This window comes from Gadus macrocephalus, chromosome 13, assembly GCF_031168955.1.
Source record: "Gadus macrocephalus chromosome 13, ASM3116895v1".
Classification (NCBI taxonomy): domain Eukaryota; kingdom Metazoa; phylum Chordata; class Actinopteri; order Gadiformes; family Gadidae; genus Gadus; species Gadus macrocephalus.
Window position 1 is genome coordinate 14,001,827 of NC_082394.1, and position 24,458 is coordinate 14,026,284.

The 24,458-nt window shown below is 45.0% G+C and overlaps 3 protein-coding genes across 3 annotated transcripts in view; 1 reads left to right on the plus strand and 2 right to left on the minus strand.

Annotated features, from left to right (window-relative positions):
• The first annotated feature begins 1,007 nt into the window (after positions 1–1,007).
• On the plus strand, positions 1,008–6,248 carry si:dkey-183j2.10 (probable glutamate receptor). The gene is made up of 10 exons (XM_060069760.1): positions 1,008–1,160; positions 1,383–1,468; positions 2,651–2,682; positions 2,869–3,048; positions 3,350–3,573; positions 3,683–3,774; positions 3,909–4,126; positions 4,241–4,460; positions 4,624–4,868; positions 5,265–6,248. The coding sequence occupies exons 2-10, from the start codon at positions 1,384–1,386 to the stop codon at positions 5,361–5,363; spliced, it is 1,395 nt and encodes a 464-aa protein (XP_059925743.1). The 5' UTR covers positions 1,008–1,160; position 1,383; the 3' UTR covers positions 5,364–6,248.
• Positions 5,594–18,843, minus strand: plch2b (phospholipase C, eta 2b). The gene is made up of 20 exons (XM_060069745.1): positions 18,109–18,843; positions 16,854–17,000; positions 16,278–16,521; positions 15,599–15,728; positions 14,719–14,889; positions 14,503–14,596; positions 14,088–14,291; positions 13,826–13,946; positions 13,575–13,746; positions 13,138–13,254; positions 9,495–9,578; positions 9,154–9,257; positions 8,975–9,063; positions 8,678–8,863; positions 8,470–8,577; positions 8,267–8,391; positions 7,835–7,919; positions 7,609–7,755; positions 7,429–7,508; positions 5,594–7,334 (listed from the first exon to the last, which is right to left on the minus strand). Exons 1-20 carry the CDS (start codon positions 18,443–18,445, stop codon positions 6,243–6,245), a joined length of 3,837 nt encoding a protein of 1,278 aa, XP_059925728.1. The 5' UTR covers positions 18,446–18,843; the 3' UTR covers positions 5,594–6,242.
• A 323-nt stretch (positions 18,844–19,166) lies between these two features.
• Positions 19,167–24,458, minus strand: part of skib (v-ski avian sarcoma viral oncogene homolog b) — a 22,308-nt gene continuing 17,016 nt past the window's right edge. Inside the window, exons 3-7 of the mRNA XM_060069750.1 lie at positions 24,408–24,458; positions 23,481–23,749; positions 22,621–22,925; positions 21,906–22,136; positions 19,167–21,404 (exon numbers count right to left, since the gene is read on the minus strand). The exon at positions 24,408–24,458 is cut by the window's right edge and continues 59 nt beyond it. Coding sequence (XP_059925733.1) covers positions 21,135–21,404; positions 21,906–22,136; positions 22,621–22,925; positions 23,481–23,749; positions 24,408–24,458 — 1,126 coding nt within the window. The 3' untranslated portion in view covers positions 19,167–21,134. The remainder of the gene's footprint in view (positions 21,405–21,905; positions 22,137–22,620; positions 22,926–23,480; positions 23,750–24,407) is intronic.

Genomic DNA, 24,458 nt, shown 5'->3' on the forward strand with positions numbered 1-24,458 from the left:
CGCAACGCATCGGAGTCATCTTGCATCACATACAGTGGTAAAGCGTTGAGAAAAACATTGACACCACTATTGCGCGCCTTATCTACATTATCGCTGCCTTTGCCTTATCTTAATTATTGCAAGTTTTTATCATTTTAAGGTGACAGGGAATTATATCACAAGGAAAATCGTATGCTGTATTCATCGTTGTTTATATTAATAGCTTTGAACAGTGAACATTCTCGTTGGATATCTAACATATCATATTCTATACGTTAGGGCGTTTTTTTCTTTAAAATGGTATACACATAGGATTTGCTATGGGTGGCTTTTATTCCATCTGACGAGAAAATCCGCAAAGATCAGATGTAGCTATACAATTACATCACTAGTCAAATTACTTTGTCAAGGTCCCAAATTATTGCTTCATAATGAATTATTTTCCTTCTTTAAAATGTGACTCATGATTGAGCCATTGTGCTGAAAAAATAATGTTAGTCCACTAACTCACCGTCCAATGGCTCATTTATTCATTGCCCCGGTTCATGAACAGAATTTATCTCCAACAACTCAATCTATGTACAAAAATGTTATCATGAGGAGAAACACATACAATTAGTTATAGGTGGCTTTTATTCAGCTTGACCAGGAAATCACCGGAGATCATATACAATAAGATCACCAAATTATTGCTCTATAATTAATAATTATGTAGATCATTATAGAATCGAGTTTTCACACAATTCCAATGTTCCATTATATCTATAAACAGTGGTTTTAGAACTGACCCAAAACACATAATCGCAGTATTGAAAGAAATGAGAACGCCCTTTTCCACATCAAATTAGGATAGAGCAGGCGCATTTTTGAAACATGAACAGCACACAAAATACACACAATGACTAGTATATAAAATAAATACACCATTATATATACTTCTTATACAAAGAAAAGATACATTACATACATTACATATCATACATTTTCATACACCAGATATCTTGGTTGCCAATATATGAGAAAGAACCACGCCCTCCTCAACCCCCATCTCATTCTCCATATACTCCACCCACCAAACTTTTCTTTGCACTCTGGTCTTATTCTGGAAACTTCACAACCACCTTCAGCAACGTCCAGTGCAGTTCTGTAGAGAGCGCCGGGAAATAACATTGCTGTGTCAGGTATTTGAACAGAGATATATTTTATTTTGTATTCTCTAATCTGGACCCCTGGTAGTAAGCTTTCATTAAAATATTTTATTCATATTAGCCTTGTTTGCTTCTCAAGAGTTGAATTCACTTTTTGATTGTCTTTTATCAACAGTATTGTTTTGTTACTTCGACTTCATGTCTTAAATGCATTATATTAATCAGTGATGGATTGATTTTCTTCATGACTTAAAGGATGCAGACTGTTTCCATTCGCCCGCTGCTGGGATGCCTTGTGTGTGTTGCTGTGCTCCTCTTGGACTTAGGAACGTGTACTGCAGGTAAGAGGCCGATTTCTAAGTGACACCTTTCACGTAGAAGCAATACATGACCCAGCAATATCAGATCTATCCTGCAAACATGGAACGACGGTGGGTTGTTGTACCACCAGACGGCAAACTATACTTGAGATTAAAATAAATTATAGGAAGGCATCACCTTCGTAAGAATCCATTCAATGGTTTGCAATTAGATACCATTATCATTTAACACAGGAGTGCATGTAATCTAGTTTGATTGACACATCTTTTGTCATGCTGCCAAGCTCGTGTCGTTTTCACTGCTTGATACAGTCAAAGCTTCTGTGGCTTGACAATACACACATGGATCAACTGGCAGCTGGGGAGGGGACGGTATCAAATTGTCGCATCCTGTCTGGCATGCTCCCAGCTCACGGTCGTGTAGAAACAGGAAGCCAGCCAGCTGAATCTCTCACAAAAAAATGACAAAATAAATCAAGGCCATAGAACATACAAAGGGCCTATGTTTTCAGAGAGGCCAAGGAATGACAGGAGCCCGAAGAGCTTGTCTACGTGTCATCTTTTGAAAAGGAAGAGCCGGTTGTTGTCAGGATGGCCCGGTGGTACTGATGGAGCCCCCAGGCCCCAGACTGAATCAGGCCTTTTGATACTCTCTGACTTCCCCCCCACCTCCCAGCGGCGTGCCTTTGTGATGGCTTCAATTAACATCATCAGTTTTTGACTGGTCCTTGAGAGACTCTGGCGTTGGCAGATGATTTCAAAGAAGGCGGAATGGAGAATGGCGAGATCTGTAGGATACCGGAAACTCGTGGGTGACTCGCAGGGCATCGCCATTAACCCAACCCCGCCTTTCACCTCATGCACTTGTAACTAAAGGGCTGAATATGGCGATCAAACAATGCACCCCTTTGATTCCGATAAATTTAGAGTGCTTTTCAACTTTGGTCAGTTGGTCGGGAGTACAGGCATGTATCCAAAAGTTCAAAATAAATTACAATGGCCGTTCTTTGTGGCAGCTCCAAAACATTAGTAATGGTGTTTTTCTTTGTGTGTGTTTGGATGCTTATTTGATCTCCCATGGTCTGGTGTTTGAACTGATGCCATTCTCCCATGCTAACAAACACTGCTTAGCAATTCAAGTACTGCTCAATGGCTCAGAATATGAATAGTAATAAAAGTATGTGTTTATCTTTGTTTTTTTAGCACAACCAGAGCTGAGGATAACAACAATAAAGGTAGAATGTTTTCCTTAGCCCCAAGCAAGTCAATAATTAGGGATTATATATATATATATATATAAAATCCCTAATGATTATATTATATATAATATATATATAATATAATATGATACTATTATATTATATATATATATATGTGTGTGTAATGTGAAACTCATGTTGCATTGACTTTGCTCATATTAGCAAGATCCCTACACGATGTCTAAGGGCTCTCAGCTGGAAGGCTACTGCATGGACCTGCTCTCTGAGCTGGCCAAAAAGATGGGCTTCAGGTTCAAAGTGCACCTGGTGAAGGACGCATCTTATGGTCGACAGGACGAGAGTGGGAACTGGAACGGGATGATCGGAGAGGTGGTTAGAGGTGTAAGTAAAGGGCCCTAACCCTAACCACACAAACCACATGTACTATAATGTCATTTCACTTGAATAATATACTGTAGTTACTTTGGTTACGGTCGGCTAATGCTATTTCTGTGTTGCTTCTCAGGGTGTCTGCCCTTTGGATTTAGATTTGCTTTCCTTGCCCTTCTTAGACGGCTCGCAGTTCGCAGGGATGTAATTCAATAGCCTCTGAGACTGTAACTTTATCATGGGCTGTACAAATCGTAAGTGAACCGACTTCAATGTGGATGCGTCCTGACGTGTTTTCCTCCATGCCCCCCAGGAGGCAGATCTGGCGGTGGCCCCTCTGACTCTGACGGCTACTCGGGAGCAGGCGGTCGCCATGACCAAACCCTACATGCAGACGGGCATCAGCATCCTGCTGCGGAGAGACGTCTCAGAGTCTGTCTCTTTCTTCGATTTCCTCAGCCCTTTCTCAGCCCAGACCTGGATCGGCATCCTCCTGGCCTACCTAGGAACGGCCTTCTGCATCTTCTTGTCCGCCAGGTCAGGAAGCCTTGTATTGACGTAGAATCAAGCACAGACACCTTTTTAGATGTGGTTCTTTTGGATTGGTGTCAAAGTGTAATATCTGTCATTGTGAAACAATGTGCAGACTCAGCCCTTGCGAGTGGAGGTCAGGGGAGGAGAACAACTTCAGCCTGCACAACAGCTTGTGGTTCGCAGCTGGAGCTCTCACCCTGCAAGGTAAAATACATTGAAAGAAAAAGAACAAAAGGCAGACATGTCACCCGACTTCCTTTGAAAGCATCCCCAAAATGGCGGTTTCCGTTCATTTCGGCTGTTCTTTTGTGTCTGTGCTTGGTCTCTCCTTTGGTCAGGTGCGGGCCCTCACCCCAAGGCTCTCTCTGTGAGGATTGTCTGCTGCAGCTGGTGGCTGTTTGCTGTGGTGCTACTGGCCTGCTATTTCGCCAACCTGAGCTCCTCCAAGGCCTCAGAGTCCTCCCAGGTGACGGTGAAAGGATTCGAAGACCTGGCCAATCAGGACGGGATGGAGTACGGCTGCCTGGCCGGCTCCTCCACCCTTGCCTTCTTCAAAGTAAGCCCGGCGTGTCGGTTGTTTGCTGTCACTCAAAAACATCTAGCGCACGTGTTTTAGATCACAACCCTTCCACGCCGTCTCCATTGTAATGGCCTTTATGTTTGTGGGCAGAATTCCAACAACCCAGCCTACCGCAGAATCTTCGAGCACATGGAGAGGGCCAATAGTTTTGTGGCGTCTATGGACGAGGGCGTCCGTCGGGCTAGGGAGGGGAACTTTGCGTTCATTGGAGAGTCTGTGTCACTGGACCTGGCGGTGGCTCGCCACTGTAACTTGGTCAGAGCGCATGAGGTCATCGGAATGAGAGGGTACAGCATCGTAGCCCCACTAGGTAAGACTAATTCAAGGCTTGATCAAGTCTTCAACCATTATCACTAAGCTCAATGACAGTTTTGGAGTAGTTGTAGTTGTTTTTAAACATTTTAAAGAGATATATATATATATTTTAATATATATATATAAATATTTGATTATTTATTACTTTGTTATCCCAGGCTCGCCTATGATAAAGAACCTCAGCGTAGCCATCCTGCAGCTGAGTGAGGCTGGGGAGCTGTCCTACCTGCGCAGCAAGTGGTGGGCCAGCAGCTGCCTGGCGGACTCAGCCAGGTCCGCCGCCCTCCAGCCCCACAGCCTGAAGGGCATGTTCCTGGTGCTGGCCCTGGGGCTGCTGCTGGGCATAGTGCTGGCTGTCTTTGAGCTCACCTCCAGGAGCCGCAGCACCGCCGGCGATCAGAGGGTAGGTGCATTTACACAGATACACGTAGAGATACACGCACAGTATACTGTGCATAGCGGACATGCCATGTGATGTAGTAGGCTAGTCTTTCATGCAAACCACTACAAATGTGTGTTTAACTGTTTGTACATTTGATCGCATTTTGAAAATGTTTCGTCACTCAATCAAATAACTCTACTCTGCTTTGTATCAAAACACCCACCAACACACACAAAGACACACACACACACACACACACACACACACACACACACACACACACACACACACACACACACACACACACACACACACACACACACACACACACACACACACACACACACACACACACACACACCGTATATTTTCAAGTTGACATTCATTCATTCATTCAGTATTTTACACCTCTTTCAGAAATCGTGCTGTACTGTTCTGGCTGAAGAACTGAGTCAACGCTTGAAGACCCCTAACACAAACACATCTCAGGAGCCCTCGGACAAAGAGAGCGCATAAGTTCACGTCAGTGTTCCTAACGCCTGACCTCACTCAAGAAGCCTGGACTGGTCGCTTTTAAGCGCACTGGAATAATAGCTGCAATGTTGTCAGCGTGCAGGATAACATTGCTTTGGAATTGGTGTTCATCAATTGTAGAATCTAATTCAATATTAATATATTATTTTAGGTGTTTTGTGCAGAATGTATTGCTAATTAATAGCAAACCTGTTGAAGGACATAATGGCAAGCATGTTATATATAACGTTTATTAATTCTTAAGCATCAGCTTTGCTGAATAAGCACTTTCACATATATCATTATATCAATATATTGTTAGAAAAATATGCTGAATTGAATGTACACCTCAGACATTCTTGATAAATTAAAAAGTATACCTATAACTACATTCTAAACCTTTCAATAGAAATGTATGCCCATGCACTATGCATTTTATCTATATGGTGGCTTTGTACAGTTGGCAATAGCATCTCATAAATGTTATATACAAACATACAAAATATGCTGCCTCATCATAAGGTATATAAAATAGAACTTCAATTGATAATAGTTTTAACCATAATGAAGCAAGACTAATTATTTAATCCCGTATCCTTTGCTAAACTAAACATTAAAGTTGTACTCAGTCTGTATGCAACAATGCTTAGCTTGTTAAGCAATGCAAAAAAAGCTATTTTCTTTTATCTTTTATCATTGCATTGTATTCCCCTTGAAAGCGTAATGATCTTTGATGACTGTAGTCAGTATTATGAAATGTGGAACTGTCTAATTAATAACAGAAAATGAAAAAAATGATTTCTTTTGTGGATGTTATACACTGGGAAATAACAATGTATATTGTATATACAGACGCCATTGTGCACATCCTATGACTGAATGTCACAACTCATCATTGAAAAATATGGGAGATTTGCAGCGGATCTCTCTTATCTTCTGGTCAAAGAGGGCATTCATCTCTCTCTGCAAGGTGCCTCCACGCTGGTCTCTGCCAGCTGGCACGCAGGAAGGCATGAGCTCCAGGCTGTCTATGCTTGCATCACTGCTGGATGCGCTGCCAGACAGGCAGAGTCCGTTCTGTACAGGCTTCACCTGGTCACTGTGGCTGCCGCGCTCCCCCTCAGGAGGCTTCTGCCAGTGGACGGCAGGTTTGCGGTTTACCGCCGGTGTCTGCGGAACATTAATCCGCCTCCGTGGGCAGCTCTGCGAGCGGCCCTTGGTTTGTATTGGCGAGGGCGGTCGTTGCTTTGGAGGGCGCTCCAAGGTCCGTCTTTCCCTGGCAGGGGACGGTGGGGGGACGGGTGGGGGTAGTGGAGAAGCAAGGGCGACAAAGGGGTTGAAGGGGAGAGGATGCTCTCCGCGCTGGGGGAACCCCCCAGCCGACTGGGTCTCTGCAGCCAACTGGGGTTCAAGGGCGATGTTGCTGCCTGGCTCCAGTCCCTCACCGAACCCCTTTAGCGCAGGCGGCTCAACCGGTGGTCGTTCGAGTGGAACCCAGATTTCATTCGATGGATCAAGCGGTTCTTCTGCCGCTTGCAGTGGACCCTGGGTAACGAGGTCAGGATGATCGGGAAGGACTCTCTGCGGGAGGATTTTGTGATCGGAGTCGTCCCGTCTCAATTCCACCACGGTCGACCCCGAGCTGGAGACGGTGGAGGATGTCCGACTGAAGATCCCTCTGCTGGCCTCCGGGGGCTCCTGGATCTGAGCTCTGTGAGCACGCTTCACAGGCTCGCTCGCGGCCCCCTTGTGAATGGCGGCTTTGGCTGCCGGCCCCAACCGACCAGGAAACATGTCCGCCTGCCGGCTGTCCTGGGAAAGGGAGTCCACGTCCTTGCGGAAGTGGTGTGGATGTACGTCGTCGGACCACATCACCGGGACGTCCACAGACTGCTGCTTTTGATGGCCCTTGATGTGTTTCTTGGCTGCTTTTTGCAAATGTTTCTTGGCTGCCTTTACTGCATTTGACTTGACCTATTCATATAGGAAAGATAATTGCATGACAATTTTCCATGGAAAACAGTCAATCAAAACCCTTTGGTGTGTACAGGATGTTAAAATTATTTACCTTTCCTGTTATATCATTGATAGCAACATGGACAAAAATGGAGGCCTCCTTCACACCCTCCAGATACACATGCCGATAACCTGAAAAACATATTGCAATGTTAAGGAATTTGATTACTTTAAGTCCTAGATGTATTTTATTATAGCATACAATAATGTCTCCAGTGTTATAGAAACATACCTGGCATCATGCTAGTGAAAGCTATTGTCCTCTGTCCAATGAAATTTCTTCCAATTGGATCATGATCCCACACCTGGAAACGCACCAGGGCAATTTGCGGCATCTGAATATTGAAGACAACAGTTTCCTCCCACATGGGGTTGAAACCTGAAAGAGACAACGAGAGAATTGTCAATGAACCATTTGTGTTGTAATCAAAGGAGAATAGTAACTTTGCTCAGTTTACCGTTATCGTCCACCACTCTGGTCTGCTCTTTGGAACAGTCAACAGGTAGGCCGATAATTTCAACTTCCACAAATGGATCGATGATCTGAAGCAAGAAAAATAAAACGCACAATTATCGTTGCAGAAAATAGGACTAAAGGCCTTTTTATGGTACCACGTTGCAACTTCCCGCAACGCAATGACCACGCAGACGCTTCGACGCAGTCGTGAACGTTTATGGTTCTCCAGTCACCAATCACAGCCCTTTCTGCTGCGTTGCCTCGACGGTAGTTTACGATTTTTGGGAGGCGCACGTCCGGCCCTTGCGGTGGAAGCAAGGAGGGTCCGCAAGGACGTAAGGGGTCCGTAACCCCCTTGCGTTGCGTGAACGTGGAACCATAAAGAGCCCTCTAGGGTTAGGGTTGGGTTGATAGCATTGTGTAAATAGCTCACTTCTCCTCTGTCTCCAAACACAGAGTCTTTGGGTTTGGGAAGCTGCTGGCCGCTGATGATCTTCACAACTAGCTGAGCCTTTCTCTGTCCGGGTAGGGGGTCTTCCAAAACGGGATTAAAGGCACCTGAGGAAGGCCAACATACACTTTCATTCTATCTGCACAATAATATCAAACTAACAGATCAAACTAATTTGTTCATACCTTTACACATGCATTTAGGCTTCAGAATATATCCACAGTTGCCATTAATTGAGAACTTGGCTTGATTCAATTCAAGCATACGGCCCTCTGTTTGGTAATTCATTGCAACTGAAACACAAAAAAATATTAAATTGAAAAGAATGCTACAAACACAAACTTAAAATCAATCCTTGATAAATTCCCAAAGCCTCTTTGAGTCTTTGTTTACCCATGTGGCATCCAGCGTTCCAGAAGGGCTGTGGGTTGAAGTTGCTAGAGTCCACTCTGTAGTTGGATGGATAGACTCGCAACAGTTGACGCTGGTTAAAACGCACCAACTGTCCCGGCATCAGCTGTAAGATCTGGTTCATAACGGTCTCGTTGAGGGACGATACCTGCCAACTGGTCAGGTAGGCTGCAAACAAAGTGTGTCAACAAAGTAACGTTATTAAATGCCCTACATTTATACATGGGGGAAGTAAAGAGAAAAGGAGATGTATTTGATGAAGCATTTCATGGATGTTACCTTGTGTCTCAATATCATGAACACGCACAGACTTGGTGTACTTGACCAGGTCAGACAGAGCTCGCGACAATCTCATGGTTTTCCTTTTCCTAAATGAAGTTTGAGTGCAGAACGGAGTTAAATAAGCCCAATTGAGAAAGGTTGTTGGTTGAATTATGGATTACAATTGCCATTCCTACTTTGGGTGGTAAACAATTCGAGTGTCTTCGTTTTGGCTGTGGATTCCAGGGTGGGTTTCTCCAACGGATGACGTTCGCCTTTTCCCTTTCATGGACTTTTTCCTCTGGAATTTTTGTGTAATACATTCAAATGATTTCATTTCATTATTGTTAGAACTGAGGACTTTGATAAGTAGACAAATTAACAAGAGTTAGAAGACAATGAACTTTCAAAAAATGTGGGTCTAGGAATACAGTCATCCAACTTGAATGTACAGTATAATTAACGGTTAAAGAGTTGCTGCTACTGTTACACAGTAGAAGAAGAGGGCTGGAGTGAGAACGGTTTTTGAATGGCTGACCTTACGTTTGAAGCTCCTCAAGATGGATCTGCAAAATTGTTTCTTCCTCTTTGGTTGAATTCCAGCGGCTGGGCCATTTTCATTCTGAAACAATCAAGCACAACAGCACTTAATTCAAATTGCATGTAATAAGATTGCATTGTCTGTCTGTCTGTCTGTCTGTCTGTCTGTCTGTCTGTCTGTCTGTCTGTCTGTCTGTCTGTCTGTCTGTCTGTCTGTCTGTCTGTCTGTCTGTCTGTCTGTCTGTCTGTCTGTCTGTCTGTCTGTCTGTCTGTCTGTCTGTCTGTCTGTCTGTCTGTCTGTCTGTCTGTCTGTCTGTCTGTCTGTCTGTCTGTCTGTCTGTCTGTCTGTCTGTCTGTCTGTCTGTCTGTCTGTCTGTCTGTCTGTCTGTCTGTCTGTCTGTCTGTCTGTCTGTCTGTCTGTCTGTCTGTCTGTCTGTCTGTCTGTCTGTCTGTCTGTCTGTCTGTCTGTCTGTCTGTCTGTCTGTCTGTCTGTCTGTCTGTCTGTCTGTCTGTCTGTCTGTCTGTCTGTCTGTCTGTCTGTCTGTCTGTCTGTCTGTCTGTCTGTCTGTCTGTCTGTCTGTCTGTCTGTCTGTCTGTCTGTCTGTCTGTCTGTCTGTCTGTCTGTCTGTCTGTCTGTCTGTCTGTCTGTCTGTCTGTCTGTCTGTCTGTCTGTCTGTCTGTCTGTCTGTCTGTCTGTCTGTCTGTCTGTCTGTCTGTCTGTCTGTCTGTCTGTCTGTCTGTCTGTCTGTCTGTCTGTCTGTCTGTCTGTCTGTCTGTCTGTCTGTCTGTCTGTCTGTCTGTCTGTCTGTCTGTCTGTCTGTCTGTCTGTCTGTCTGTCTGTCTGTCTGTCTGTCTGTCTGTCTGTCTGTCTGTCTGTCTGTCTGTCTGTCTGTCTGTCTGTCTGTCTGTCTGTCTGTCTGTCTGTCTGTCTGTCTGTCTGTCTGTCTGTCTGTCTGTCTGTCTGTCTGTCTGTCTGTCTGTCTGTCTGTCTGTCTGTCTGTCTGTCTGTCTGTCTGTCTGTCTGTCTGTCTGTCTGTCTGTCTGTCTGTCTGTCTGTCTGTCTGTCTGTCTGTCTGTCTGTCTGTCTGTCTGTCTGTCTGTCTGTCTGTCTGTCTGTCTGTCTGTCTGTCTGTCTGTCTGTCTGTCTGTCTGTCTGTCTGTCTGTCTGTCTGTCTGTCTGTCTGTCTGTCTGTCTGTCTGTCTGTCTGTCTGTCTGTCTGTCTGTCTGTCTGTCTGTCTGTCTGTCTGTCTGTCTGTCTGTCTGTCTGTCTGTCTGTCTGTCTGTCTGTCTGTCTGTCTGTCTGTCTGTCTGTCTGTCTGTCTGTCTGTCTGTCTGTCTGTCTGTCTGTCTGTCTGTCTGTCTGTCTGTCTGTCTGTCTGTCTGTCTGTCTGTCTGTCTGTCTGTCTGTCTGTCTGTCTGTCTGTCTGTCTGTCTGTCTGTCTGTCTGTCTGTCTGTCTGTCTGTCTGTCTGTCTGTCTGTCTGTCTGTCTGTCTGTCTGTCTGTCTGTCTGTCTGTCTGTCTGTCTGTCTGTCTGTCTGTCTGTCTGTCTGTCTGTCTGTCTGTCTGTCTGTCTGTCTGTCTGTCTGTCTGTCTGTCTGTCTGTCTGTCTGTCTGTCTGTCTGTCTGTCTGTCTGTCTGTCTGTCTGTCTGTCTGTCTGTCTGTCTGTCTGTCTGTCTGTCTGTCTGTCTGTCTGTCTGTCTGTCTGTCTGTCTGTCTGTCTGTCTGTCTGTCTGTCTGTCTGTCTGTCTGTCTGTCTGTCTGTCTGTCTGTCTGTCTGTCTGTCTGTCTGTCTGTCTGTCTGTCTGTCTGTCTGTCTGTCTGTCTGTCTGTCTGTCTGTCTGTCTGTCTGTCTGTCTGTCTGTCTGTCTGTCTGTCTGTCTGTCTGTCTGTCTGTCTGTCTGTCTGTCTGTCTGTCTGTCTGTCTGTCTGTCTGTCTGTCTGTCTGTCTGTCTGTCTGTCTGTCTGTCTGTCTGTCTGTCTGTCTGTCTGTCTGTCTGTCTGTCTGTCTGTCTGTCTGTCTGTCTGTCTGTCTGTCTGTCTGTCTGTCTGTCTGTCTGTCTGTCTGTCTGTCTGTCTGTCTGTCTGTCTGTCTGTCTGTCTGTCTGTCTGTCTGTCTGTCTGTCTGTCTGTCTGTCTGTCTGTCTGTCTGTCTGTCTGTCTGTCTGTCTGTCTGTCTGTCTGTCTGTCTGTCTGTCTGTCTGTCTGTCTGTCTGTCTGTCTGTCTGTCTGTCTGTCTGTCTGTCTGTCTGTCTGTCTGTCTGTCTGTCTGTCTGTCTGTCTGTCTGTCTGTCTGTCTGTCTGTCTGTCTGTCTGTCTGTCTGTCTGTCTGTCTGTCTGTCTGTCTGTCTGTCTGTCTGTCTGTCTGTCTGTCTGTCTGTCTGTCTGTCTGTCTGTCTGTCTGTCTGTCTGTCTGTCTGTCTGTCTGTCTGTCTGTCTGTCTGTCTGTCTGTCTGTCTGTCTGTCTGTCTGTCTGTCTGTCTGTCTGTCTGTCTGTCTGTCTGTCTGTCTGTCTGTCTGTCTGTCTGTCTGTCTGTCTGTCTGTCTGTCTGTCTGTCTGTCTGTCTGTCTGTCTGTCTGTCTGTCTGTCTGTCTGTCTGTCTGTCTGTCTGTCTGTCTGTCTGTCTGTCTGTCTGTCTGTCTGTCTGTCTGTCTGTCTGTCTGTCTGTCTGTCTGTCTGTCTGTCTGTCTGTCTGTCTGTCTGTCTGTCTGTCTGTCTGTCTGTCTGTCTGTCTGTCTGTCTGTCTGTCTGTCTGTCTGTCTGTCTGTCTGTCTGTCTGTCTGTCTGTCTGTCTGTCTGTCTGTCTGTCTGTCTGTCTGTCTGTCTGTCTGTCTGTCTGTCTGTCTGTCTGTCTGTCTGTCTGTCTGTCTGTCTGTCTGTCTGTCTGTCTGTCTGTCTGTCTGTCTGTCTGTCTGTCTGTCTGTCTGTCTGTCTGTCTGTCTGTCTGTCTGTCTGTCTGTCTGTCTGTCTGTCTGTCTGTCTGTCTGTCTGTCTGTCTGTCTGTCTGTCTGTCTGTCTGTCTGTCTGTCTGTCTGTCTGTCTGTCTGTCTGTCTGTCTGTCTGTCTGTCTGTCTGTCTGTCTGTCTGTCTGTCTGTCTGTCTGTCTGTCTGTCTGTCTGTCTGTCTGTCTGTCTGTCTGTCTGTCTGTCTGTCTGTCTGTCTGTCTGTCTGTCTGTCTGTCTGTCTGTCTGTCTGTCTGTCTGTCTGTCTGTCTGTCTGTCTGTCTGTCTGTCTGTCTGTCTGTCTGTCTGTCTGTCTGTCTGTCTGTCTGTCTGTCTGTCTGTCTGTCTGTCTGTCTGTCTGTCTGTCTGTCTGTCTGTCTGTCTGTCTGTCTGTCTGTCTGTCTGTCTGTCTGTCTGTCTGTCTGTCTGTCTGTATGACCGTCTGTCTGTCTGTATGACCGTCTGTCTGTCTGTATGACCGTCTGTCTGTCTGTATGACCGTCTGTCTGTCTGTCTGTCTGTATGACCGTCTGTCTGTCTGTCTGTCTGTCTGTCTGTCTGTCTGTCTGTCTGTCTGTCTGTATGACCATCTGTCTCTTCAGCTGCATGTCCATCTCTCTATAAATCTGTGTGTACGTCTGTTTTTCTGTCTGTCTTCTGTATGTCCTTATGTCTGTCAATCTCTCTTTCTGTCTTACTGGGTTTTTCTGTGTGTCATCATCCTCATCATCCTCTTCCTCGTCGTCCCCAGTGTCTTCATCTGAAACGTCTCCTTCCTCCACCTCAGGGTCGAGGTTTGCCGGCAGCTTCTTTCCCTAAACGATAAGCAAAGGCCACATATAAGGGAACTGCCACCATCAGTAGTAGCTCTTAAAATGAATGTCCGTTCCACCTGATGAAGCCAGAGCACCTGTATATCAATACCAGTGTTGTAACCATACATATTTTTAGGGAGGCACTTGTGTTCCTGAATGGAATTACAGACGTCCTAAACATACTTATTATGTCATTTACATCTGATGCTCACACTGACACCAATGGGAAAATGATTGAAGGCTTGATTTTAAGGATATTGCTGGGATTTTGATGCTTGAATATAACATTTCTATGGCTTTTGATGGGATTCATACTCTACCTTGACTAAAACCTTCCCCTTTAGGATCTCAGGGGAGGGCAGCTTCCTGCATTCATTCATGTTGATGTGGGACAGATCCACCTTGTCCTGCAGCACCTCCATCAGATACTGAGCCATCTTTTTCTGCTGTGGCACGGTGCAATGATTCTCTATGGACAGGATCACTGGGTACCTACACGGGAGCATCAGTACATGTTTGCACGGGACGGCAGCATGCCATCACCATTTGCGGTTGATAACGGGGCCCTTACTGTGACTTGATGAAAGCGTATTTGTTGATCGTTTCGATGACGTCTTTGAAGAGGATCTTGGATGTCAAGGTGTACCCGTGGTGTATGATGGGTTCCCCGTCCGGGCCGTCCCAGCAGTCCACTGAGGAACGGATGCCGGATTGAAGGATTGAAGGAAAGAAAGAAAGAAAGAAAGAAAGAAAAAAAAGCGAATAAGAAAAAAGGTATTTAGTGTTTTCCATAATGACAGTTGTAGGTTGGAGTTCCAGACTGAGGCTCATACCCTCCACACAGCGACAGCCAGCCTGGAGGACGTAGGCGTACATGTCCACCCTGGACTGGGACAGAAGCTGGTCTCCTGTCAGGTAGGTGTTGTGGGACGTGGAGATGTAGTAGTTGCACAGGGGCTGGGTCATGTCCTGGTTCACCGTGTGGTGCTCTGGGTTGAAGATGTCTCCTGCTGGACTCCTCATGTAATTGGTGAACCCTGAAGAAAAGTAAGGCGGATAAGCAACATTATATTGTTTCATAATTGACTGCCAATGAGTCCTTTCGGTGAGTCGGTTATATATATATATTATTGTGTTGTGTATAACTATATATATTGTGTATAAGGGGGCCTATTCGACTATAATAAGACTATAATAGTCTTATCAGAGTATTATGAGGTAGGGTAATGTGATGCCACTTCCACGTACCATCTATACCCAGTACCATGTGCTGCAGGTTCTCAGGACAAGGTTCAAAATGGGCCACGATCTCCAGCAGATGCTCTCTGGGGAGGCCCACCATCTTTGAAAGTAAACCAAAGCATTCGGCCCCACAATGAGTGGTAATATTTCAGCATGCAACCCATTGAAGGAACTGAATACAATAACGGCGAGAGACATCCTCAAGGGTCCTTTGCACGCCACCTTCTGTTCGATCTCCAGGAAGCGGGCCAGGTCGTTGAGGTCCAGGACTTCTTTGTGGTTGCTGTAGGAGATCATGATGAGGTAGAGGTCCCGGCGTGTTGATATCATCTTGTAGAAGGAGCAGAACTCCTCGAAGCCGAGCGAGCCCTGGTTCTCATCAGTGTCCGCCATCTGCGGATAGACACCAAAACCAAGGCACAAGCTGTTCATATGTGCACTGTGTATTGCACTTCAAATAAATGTCCCCTGCCACAAATCTAAATGACTGAAACGTATTCACACACCATGAATGTGTTGAGGTGAGCCAGGACATTAAATATATAGTATATACTACGGCTCTAGAGAAATGATGTGATGCATATATCAGTTAATATGGCAGGGAGTGTGCTGCATTGAGGCACAGAGGAGAACGGGGAGCTTTTGGAAGCTGTCATACAGGCAGAGCAGTGATTTCCATCTGCTAGATGGGAGCCAGACAGGAAGTCATGGCTTCCTGTCGCTCACCTGTGTCGAGCTGGCAGACAACGTGTGCCATAAGGGCTGGGCAATATAGCTGACATACATACTGTGGTTTTCACATTCGGGCAATGTTGGAAAAGCTAAACGACTTTAAAAAAGGAAAGAATATTAATCCATGAGTTGTTTCTTAAAATAAGAAACAATCAAATCATTGATCGTTTTATAATTATACGATGTATTTGACCAAACATGACATGAAAGATACGATGCGATACTTTCTTATCTAGTCTTATCCTTTGAGATCAATACACAGTTATATAAAATGCAACATTATCGATTATATGTAATAGCTTATTATTTGTATTATTTTTTATTGAAGATTGTAAACATTATAATTTGAAACACACGTGTTGTGGCTTACCTTAAACATCTCTCGGACCTTCTGCCTGGGCAGGTTGACGTTGAGTTTGTGGAGGAGCTGGTGAACCTCTCCGATGCTCAGAGTGCCGTCCCCATTCTTGTCTGCCTCTGAAAAGGTCTGCTGGAGCCACATGAAGCCATGTTAAGGTGGAGTTACATTACTGAGTGGTATTACTAACCATCATCAAATCAAATCACAATATACTTTATAGTCCCCAGAGGGGAAATTAGTAATGGACACCAGTGTGGCTGCCAGTCAAACACATGACCTACATGTGTACTTCATGAGTACAGTACATCCATCCATCCGTACATCCATCCATCCTTCCATCCATCCATATATACAGCCATACAACCAATAACCATAAATAAAATACTTTTTATACTTTCAACACTTTAGTTAGTATTTAGTAGTCCTAGTTGGTGTTATGTAGGCCTAGTTAATATTAAGTAGGCCTAGTTAATGTTATGTAGGCCTAGTTAGTATTTAGTAGTCCTAATTGGTATAAAGTAGGACTAGTTATGGTTAGTTAGTATTCAGTAGGCCTAGTTAGCGTTGTGGGCCTAGTTAGTATTTAGTAGGCCTGGTTAGTGATATGTAGGCCTAGTTAGTATTCGGTACTCCTAGATTGTATATAGTAGGCCTAGTCAGTGACCAGTAGGCCTAATGCAGAGGATATTGATCGCGGGTGCGCTGCCTTCTGGCCAGGCAGTCTTCATCGCTGATGCCAGCCATGAGGTACTTGAGGCCGGTTATCCAGGTGCGAGCATCCTCCCCATTGGTCGAGACAAGGTCGAGGGACTTGACTCGTTCGCCGTAGTAAATACTGAAGCAGCAGTTTGGGTCGAAGCGGTTGTCTGCGTAGTGCTGGAAGATCTCAGACTTCTTGCCCTCGCACACCTCATGGATGGAGTCAATAGTTACTGTGAGGAAAGACCAAGAGAAAGGAAGAAATGAATCCACAACCAAACAACACATCCCATTGGATGAATACTATTTCGTTTCTGACACTGACACTTCTCACCTAAAGACACTCACACAGAAAACCGGCATTGCTCAAGTGATGAGTCTAGAGTATAAGGGAAAGATCATCATGGACATTGGGGTTGGAAACCAAACCAGAATCTTTCAGCAGGGAATCAAACAAACCTAACCCATGCTAGATGATCCTTCCCTCATTCATCTCACAGTCAAATAAACTGATGTTCAGCTATTTCATATTAACAACTAAACAGTGGGTTGCTCTGGTTCTCACTCTTGGCCTTGTCGTGCTTGCGTGACGGACGCCAGCGTATGCAGGACCTGTGCTCGTCCAGATAGAAGAAGCGGTTCAGGCCTTTCTTCTTGCCCTTCAGTTTGATCATCTGACTGCCACTCTGCATGGTGCACATGCACCTCTCAACTGCAAGGAGGAGGCCACAGAAGAAAGGAGACCTTGAGTGACACTAAACATTGACCTATCGAGGACCTACACAAGGACTCATGGTGCATTGGTTTTATGATGGTTTATTTCTGTACGCTGATGAGCCTCCAGCGATTCTGCAAGGGTACTTTTAAGAAAAAGATCCTATGCTATTTGCATTTGGTAATGTTTCTGTTATTTGTTCAACAGATATCCATTTTGTGAGGGAAACACAATGAAATGAAAAAAAAGTCGATAGGAGGTAGCCTCCCTTCTGTGAGTTGGAGACCAGTACAGCATTACCACACAAGCGTTTGTTTATAGGATTACTCGGCTACGTCACACACAAGCTTAAGTAGGGGTTCAGGTTGAGTGTAAATAGCAATCTTGCCAGAAACCCTATGCAGACACTTCTGAAATATGTATGGGGGGTGACTAAACGAGGCTGAAATAATGATATTATCACTTTCATTTTGTATACATATTATATACATAATCATCATAGGCAACAAATCGTTGTGTTGTTGGTTTTTTCGGTTCAGTGTCATCCTAGTTGGATTTCCATGGACTAAAGGAGTTGTAATGTTTTAAAGGGATATGCAATATGTTGCTTTGGGTTCTGAGAGGCAGACAGGCGCGTGACGTAGCTTGGCACTCCAACTAGGATAATCCTGCAGGATTGTCTGGACTCCATATGCCCATTAGATACTCACACTCTCCTGGGTCATCAGTCCCTCGTAAACCTTTGATACAAGGCACATTCCTTCATCTAATATCATCGCAGGCCATGCACCAGCTTCCAGTCTGCTTGACAGGTTTTTATTATCATCAGGCTTCGATAACCCAAAAACTGAAGGATTTCTAGGAAACTCTGGGGACTTTCTGGTCCATTTCCTTCTGTCCTTTTAGGAAAGAATGAGGAATTCACGGGAAATTTCCCATCAGTTTTCCCCAAAAAGGGAATAGGAATATAAAATATTGGGTTAACTTCACAGAATCCCCTACCGATGTCTGCAGAATCCACAGACGAAGGGAAAGTTTCCTAATGGTTTACATGATATTATATGACCTTCATAAGGAAACAATGAAAGGAATGCATCTGTCTTACCCATCTGTCCCAGTCTCCATTTGGGCTGTACCACCACGCTACCCCCTATCCAGAAGAATTCCTCGGCCAGCCTGGAGATGGAGTGTTTCTGCCACAGCTTTGGGGAGGTCATGATGGACCCCGTGGGGTGGCTCAGGGGGCTACCGGTGGGGACCTGCTTCCCCTGGGGAGACGACCTCTTGCTCAGGGAGGGGGACAAGCTGGAGGGAGACAGGGCCTGGAAGGTGGTCCTGACGGGGGACAGGCAGGGCGACGGCGGGGTGCGGTTCAGCCCCGGAGAGGGAGGCACCATGTTGGCCGGTGCCATGTTGTTCATTCCTCCTGCGTTGCAGTGCATCGCTCTCCAGCTAGCCCTCCTCCCGGTTCCTCCGGCTGTTGTTGCTCACTGGACATGGACCCTAACTTCCAGTGGGGGGGGGGGGGGCAGAGGAACTGAAGCACAGGCAGTCGCTGCTCCTCAGCTCCAGGCTTACCTCCTAGACACACCGGTTCTCCAGCCTGCTGACCTGGGTCTTCCCGCAGGGATCAGGGGAGCTGGTGCTGGTCCCGACCGTAGTCCATTCCATGTTCTTCACCGTGTGTGGCTGAGCGAAGGGGAAGGAAGGGCTTCAATTAGCCATGGAAGCTGAGGGCGGGCGTGTTTATTTATCTTTCTGCTGGGAGCGCTCGGAGGGGAAAGAGGTTATGCGACACGTGTCACTCACTAATTCTTCTTCCTCAGGCTATAATCCCAGAGCGAAGCCCCAGCCCCGGCTACCTTGTGGGGGATGTTCACGTAGCCAATAAGCCTCTGGAGGAGGAAAGAACAGGCTGATAAGAGGGGAGGAGCTATCATTAGCATGCAATTATAGATGTGGTTATTTGCACTAATGTGACATGGTAATTGTCATGAGGATTTATGGCGGCGTCTTCCATGTGTTTCACAAATGTTGTCCCAAATCAATTAAGCACCAGGCGGAAATCAATGTAATGAAGCTTGCGCCAAAGTTAGTGTCAAAAGTCTCCTAGATTGTGAATCGTGTCTATTTTCTTGGAATAAAACAAAATGGATTTCAACATTTCTGTAGGATTGATTTTATTTTAATGGGTATTATACATTGTTTTGAAGGAAAAAGAACAGTGAAGCAAGCGGCAAATTAAAACTGCATTTCAAAAACTCAAACTTCAACAGCATCTTGCCAAACAATCCATCTTGATATTCCGTTGTACCCGCAGTACATTTAGCAGGGGTCAGTAAGAATAAGACATAGAAGTGATATTTGTGTCTAAAATGATTGAGACCCCGTAAAGATTTTAACTAAAGAATGTGCCATTTCTACTCTATGTCACTATACCAACTCTAGCTGGGAAGCCCGATGAGGAAGTAGGTACAGAGACTTAATGTCATTTTACGTTTTTGGTCTGTGGTTTAATATATCCCCTATAATACATGAAACATCAGGGCTCTTTCTCTTGATAAAGACAATAATAGGATAAGGTAAAACATTCCGTTAGTGTGTAATTTCAGCAAAAACAAAAAATAAAATAAAAAGCTTAAGCCAAAAGAACAAAGCATGAGCCCGATATCCGTGCAAGGAAATGCCCTTTAATTGCTATGATACTCTGGGTAACAATGATGAAACGGTAGCACTGGAATCCAAATATAAAGTCTCTTTTTGGTTTCAAGTAAGAGCAAAAAATAGTATTCATTAATAATAATTGATTTAAGTTTGAAGCAAGCAAACATACAAACAAATATCTTATTTACAATATCACTGTATTTACATCTCAGGACACAGTGGGTGTGGGAGCTCTTTTACAAGTTGGTGGTTTTCACTTGATATTCGAAAACTGCATTAGGGAGTCAAATGCACAATGCAATTTTTCTTTTAAAAAGTGCAATTTCTTTTTTTTTAAGTAAAAAAATATATATCCATATTTTGTATACATGTAGAAATGTTGTTCATATAAACAGCATCAATTGATTTAAGAGCCCGAAAACCAGTGACTAAAAATTAACGCTTTTTTGTCGGCAAGCAGTAGATTATTACAGAATATAAATTATTTTGCATTACTCAATAGAAAATCAGAAGTACCGCAGCTCAATGAAAGACAGCTATCAAGGGCATCTCTTTCCATCGATCTTCTATAGGAGGGCAACATATTAACTTTACCTGCAAAGCTGTTGTAATATTGGAAAGTACATTTGTCATTCATTTATAACTATAGTTGCAATACAAACACTATATTTTAAAAGACAAAGTTTGATCAACAAATAAAGTCGGTTCAGGATAATAAAAAAGTTTGTAAAATATCTAAGCATAAACAATAATGGACCTGACGGGCGTGACCAAACTGGCTCCAATACTTCAGGCTGTAGAATATACAAAACTATAAGAAGCTGATATACAGGCGTATACATGTTTATGTTTATGGAGGATTTTATGTGACTTCTGCTTCTTGGAGATCAACCGTTTCTTAGAAAGTAGCCCACATTTGCAAAAAAACATACAAAAAAAGCGAGCCGGTGGTATGAATGTAAATAGTGGTAAACTGGTTGGTAAAACTGACTCCAGTGGTTTGCAATAATACCTTTAAATGCACCAGGATTTCGTGGCACTGGCAAGAGTTCGATTGTAACCTGTCTTTTGTAATGTTTCACCGAGAACAAAATGTTTCTTCCCTAAATATTCAAGTAATGTAATGTGGATATACTGTATTTGCACATCTTTAAAAATAGCTTATACCAAAACGAAATCCTTGAAAGCCATCAGGTATCTGGACCAGGGGCTCTGAAAGTCACTGAAGAGGAGCGCTCCCTCACATGGAAGCATTCTTCTCTTTAATAACACTCTACAACATGCTCACACATAACAACACAACTTTCGAGTTCATCTCATAAATCCATATATTATCCCATTAACGTGATTTCTCAATCAGCGACATTTTCTCTGTTCTTCTTTTCATATAAATTTTACTTTTGCCAACGGCTCTCAATTGTTTAATGGCATAACTTATCCCCCCCCCCCCCCCCCCCGACCACAGCGTCAGTCGGCGTGCTGTGAGATGTGTTGGTGCGGGTCTGCTATCGTTGGTGTGCTGTCCTGGTGCTCTTGTCCTGGATGCTTGCTGGTGGTGGGGCTGGTGGTGGGGGTGGGGGTGGGGGTGGTGGTGGCGGCCTGCTGGGCCAGCTGGGCCTGCAGCTCCTTGACCACGCTCTCCAGGCTCTGCCGCGCCGCCCTCTCCTGCTGCAGCTCCACCCGCAGCTGCTCCCGGTCGACCTCCGCCTGCTGCAGCTGCACGTGCAGCTCCTCGATCTGCACAGCGGATCAGGACAGAGTAGAGGAGGACAGAGTGGAGAAGGACAAAGTGGAGGAGGATAGAGTATAGTAGAATAGAGTAGGGTAGAATAGAATAGAAGAGAGCAGATAGGTATATCATTAGAGAGGCAGACAGGTAAATCATCATTAGAATATAATAAAGTATTCCAAACAAGCATCCAATTGTTGGATACAAGCGGCATCGTTTCGAGCTAATATTAATAATCAAATCAAGACAACTTTATTTAAATATCGGCTAAGTTTGTACATACACATGAAGCCATCAAAGAAGCAAGCCACCATTAAAGTTATTCTGTTGTTTCAACTAGCTATTAGCTACCACACACACACGCAAGCACGCACACACACACACACGCACACACACGCACACACACGCAGACACCCACACACTTCCGTTCCATCTGATGGATCGTTTGCTTTAAAATATAAAAAAGGTTGGGGTCAAGAGAGTCTCATCCTTTGTGATCCCGTCCGTACCTGTGCTGAGTACTTCGCCCGGAGGTGCGACGCCTCGCAGCCCTTGTCGCACACACGGAGCCGCCTCTCGCGCTCCAGCTCTCTCCTCAGCTGGCCGCACGAGTCCTCGGCCACCGCCATCTTCCTCTCCCAGTCCGTGTGCAGCCGCTCGATCTCCTTGCGCAGGCTGCGCTTGGCCTCGATGGCCTCCCTCAGACGGCCTTTCTTGGCCACCCGCACAAACTCCAACTCCTAGAACAAAAAAACACATTTCAAGGACGTATTGTGTCAACGATATCACTTTTTGTTCACTGCTAGTACTTACTCAAAGTCGTTTATTAGTCTATTAATGATTAGTATCTTGGATTACACGCTGGATTTATATAGTTAGCATGATCTATGTGAGAATTAAACTCTCTAACTAAGTATCTTTACTTATTTAAAATATTTCTTCATGCATAAATAATCTTGACGAATCCGATTTTTCTGTGTCAGGTTTGAACTGAGATGTCGAGTGTTGAGCGACAGCCGTAACGATGAGAGCCTTGTCAGCGCGTGCATGTGTGTGTGTGTGTGTGTGTGTCTGTGTGTGTGTGTGTGTGTGTGTGTGTGTGTGTGTGTGTGTGTGTGTGTGTGTGTGTGCGTGCGTGCGTGCGTGCGTGCGTGCGTGCGTGCGTGCGTGCGTGCGTGCGTGCGTGCGTGCGTGCGTGCGTGCGTGCGTGTGTGTGCGTCTCACCTGCTGGAGACAGCGTTTAGCCTGCAGCGCCGCCGCTAGCTTCTCCTCCTGCTTCACCTGCATCCTGGAGATCTCCTGCAGGACCTTCTCCCTGGCCTCCTGGCTGTCCAGACCCCCATACAGCATCTGCCTCAAGGAGTCCAGCTCTGGGCAGGAGCCCCCCGGCGGCCCGGCCACGGGCCCCTCTAGAGGAGCCGATGGAGGTGGGGCCCCTGGGGGACAACAGCTCTGAGGGGCGGCGGTCTGGGAGACGCCGCCGGAGCAGGCCAATGGAAGCAATGGCAGGGAGGAAGACGAAGGCGGGTCTGGAAGGAGGAAGGACGGGGGCTTGGTTATTGAGTGGGAAGAGAGATCCAGTGTCTTACAGTCAAACTATTGCCATGGTATTGCTTTGTAATCGACTTTTGGAAACACATATGCAATTACAGAAAGTAATAGAAAGAATTTATCTATAGATAGATAGAATATATAAAACAATTTAATCGTTGATGTTTGATAAGACATGATATTGATATTTTTTATCGATATTTCTTCAAATAGTATTAAGCATATCACTACAATAGGGGCCGTTTTTGAATAATGATCATTAAATACAATCTTAGCATTTACTCAGACATTTGAAAAATCTAAAAAGAAAACCTCCTCTATATTTTTGTCATACACTACAGAGTGCTTTGGATGTAATTGTCCACTAGATGGCGGTACTGCGAAGGCATCTAGTCAATCACCGGCAGGGTTCATTTTTAGATGGTAGATTTCATTCTTAGGAAAGTTTGCTGTTATCTTACACTAAAGAGGCCTTCTTCATAATATACACAATCTCTTTATTGATATTTGAATCAAAGATTGGTTATACTCACAGTCATTGCAATCGTCCACATCGATCTCTCCATCCGTCTCCATCTCTTCGTCCCCGTTGCTGGCATCGGGAAGAGAACCTCTGAGCGAGGCTGGTTGTGAGACCTCATTGGGCAGGCTGTGCACTGTTCGCGAGCTGGCTCCGGAGCCCTTGCCTGGGGCAGGGGTATCTCTGGAATGGGCTTGAGAGGAGGCCTCATTTCTGTGGAGGACCCGGGGAGTGGGTGTCAGGCTGGGAGTGAGCAAAGACTCTTGAATCTTTGAGTCAGACCTGCGTGGATCACATCGAGTGTTAATCATTGATTACAGGTCATGCTCTCTCTTTGCATATAGAATGATGTCACTCTATCATTCTATATGTCTTTGTATGACTAAACGGTGCTTGGATTAAATCTATATTACTTTTTTTTAAATAGCAATTTTTATACAAATGATCCAATATCAATCATAAGATCTCGAGATCAATTTGTTGTATTTTAAGGTTTTAGGTCTTGTTGTGCCTTAATGGACTGGCCATTGAAAAGAGACCTGAAAGTGTGGTGAAGAAGAGAGGGGATTACATGTGATCGATCTTTTAATATCTGCGTTTTAGCGTGGGTGATTGAAGCTTAGTTTAGAATGCCCTTGGTTCTTCCACTCCCACGATACTGTGTATACTGCTGTAGTGTTTTGGTCATGTTAAATAAAAAGTACATTCATGTAACATAATATCCAGTATTTTGAATAATGCAGCAGGTTAGAGGGTTCCTTTGTCAATTTACAGCATTAGTTCGGTGAAAATGTCTTTTAATATCCAAGCAAAATTGGCATTGTAACTGCAATATCCCACGCCTAATCATTTTATCGAACCGAATCGAATATAATCGATTCAAATCAGGGGCGATATCCAGCACTAATATCAGGTGTATGTTGCTCAAACAGTCACGTACCTCTCGGCCTCGTTGCGAGGGTTGGATTTCTCCTTCTCTGTGGATGGAGCC

What these genes read in the sequence shown, in the direction of transcription:
- si:dkey-183j2.10 (XM_060069760.1), top strand. Translation starts at nt 1,384, where the DNA reads ATGCAGACTGTTTCCATTCGCCCGCTGCTGGGATGCCTTGTGTGTGTT. An exon ending in CTTAGGAACGTGTACTGCAG is followed by an intron (nt 1,469 to 2,650) that starts GTAAGAGGCCGA and finishes TTGTTTTTTTAG; the next exon opens with CACAACCAGAGCTGAGGATA. An exon ending in TGGAGCTCTCACCCTGCAAG is followed by an intron (nt 3,775 to 3,908) that starts GTAAAATACATT and finishes TCCTTTGGTCAG; the next exon opens with GTGCGGGCCCTCACCCCAAG.
- plch2b (XM_060069745.1), bottom strand. Translation starts at nt 18,445, where the DNA reads ATGCACTGCAACGCAGGAGGAATGAACAACATGGCACCGGCCAACATG. An exon ending in CATGGTACTGGGTATAGATG is followed by an intron (nt 14,292 to 14,502) that starts GTACGTGGAAGT and finishes ACTTTTCTTCAG; the next exon opens with GGTTCACCAATTACATGAGG. An exon ending in ATGACACACAGAAAAACCCA is followed by an intron (nt 9,579 to 13,137) that starts GTAAGACAGAAA and finishes TGATTGTTTCAG; the next exon opens with AATGAAAATGGCCCAGCCGC.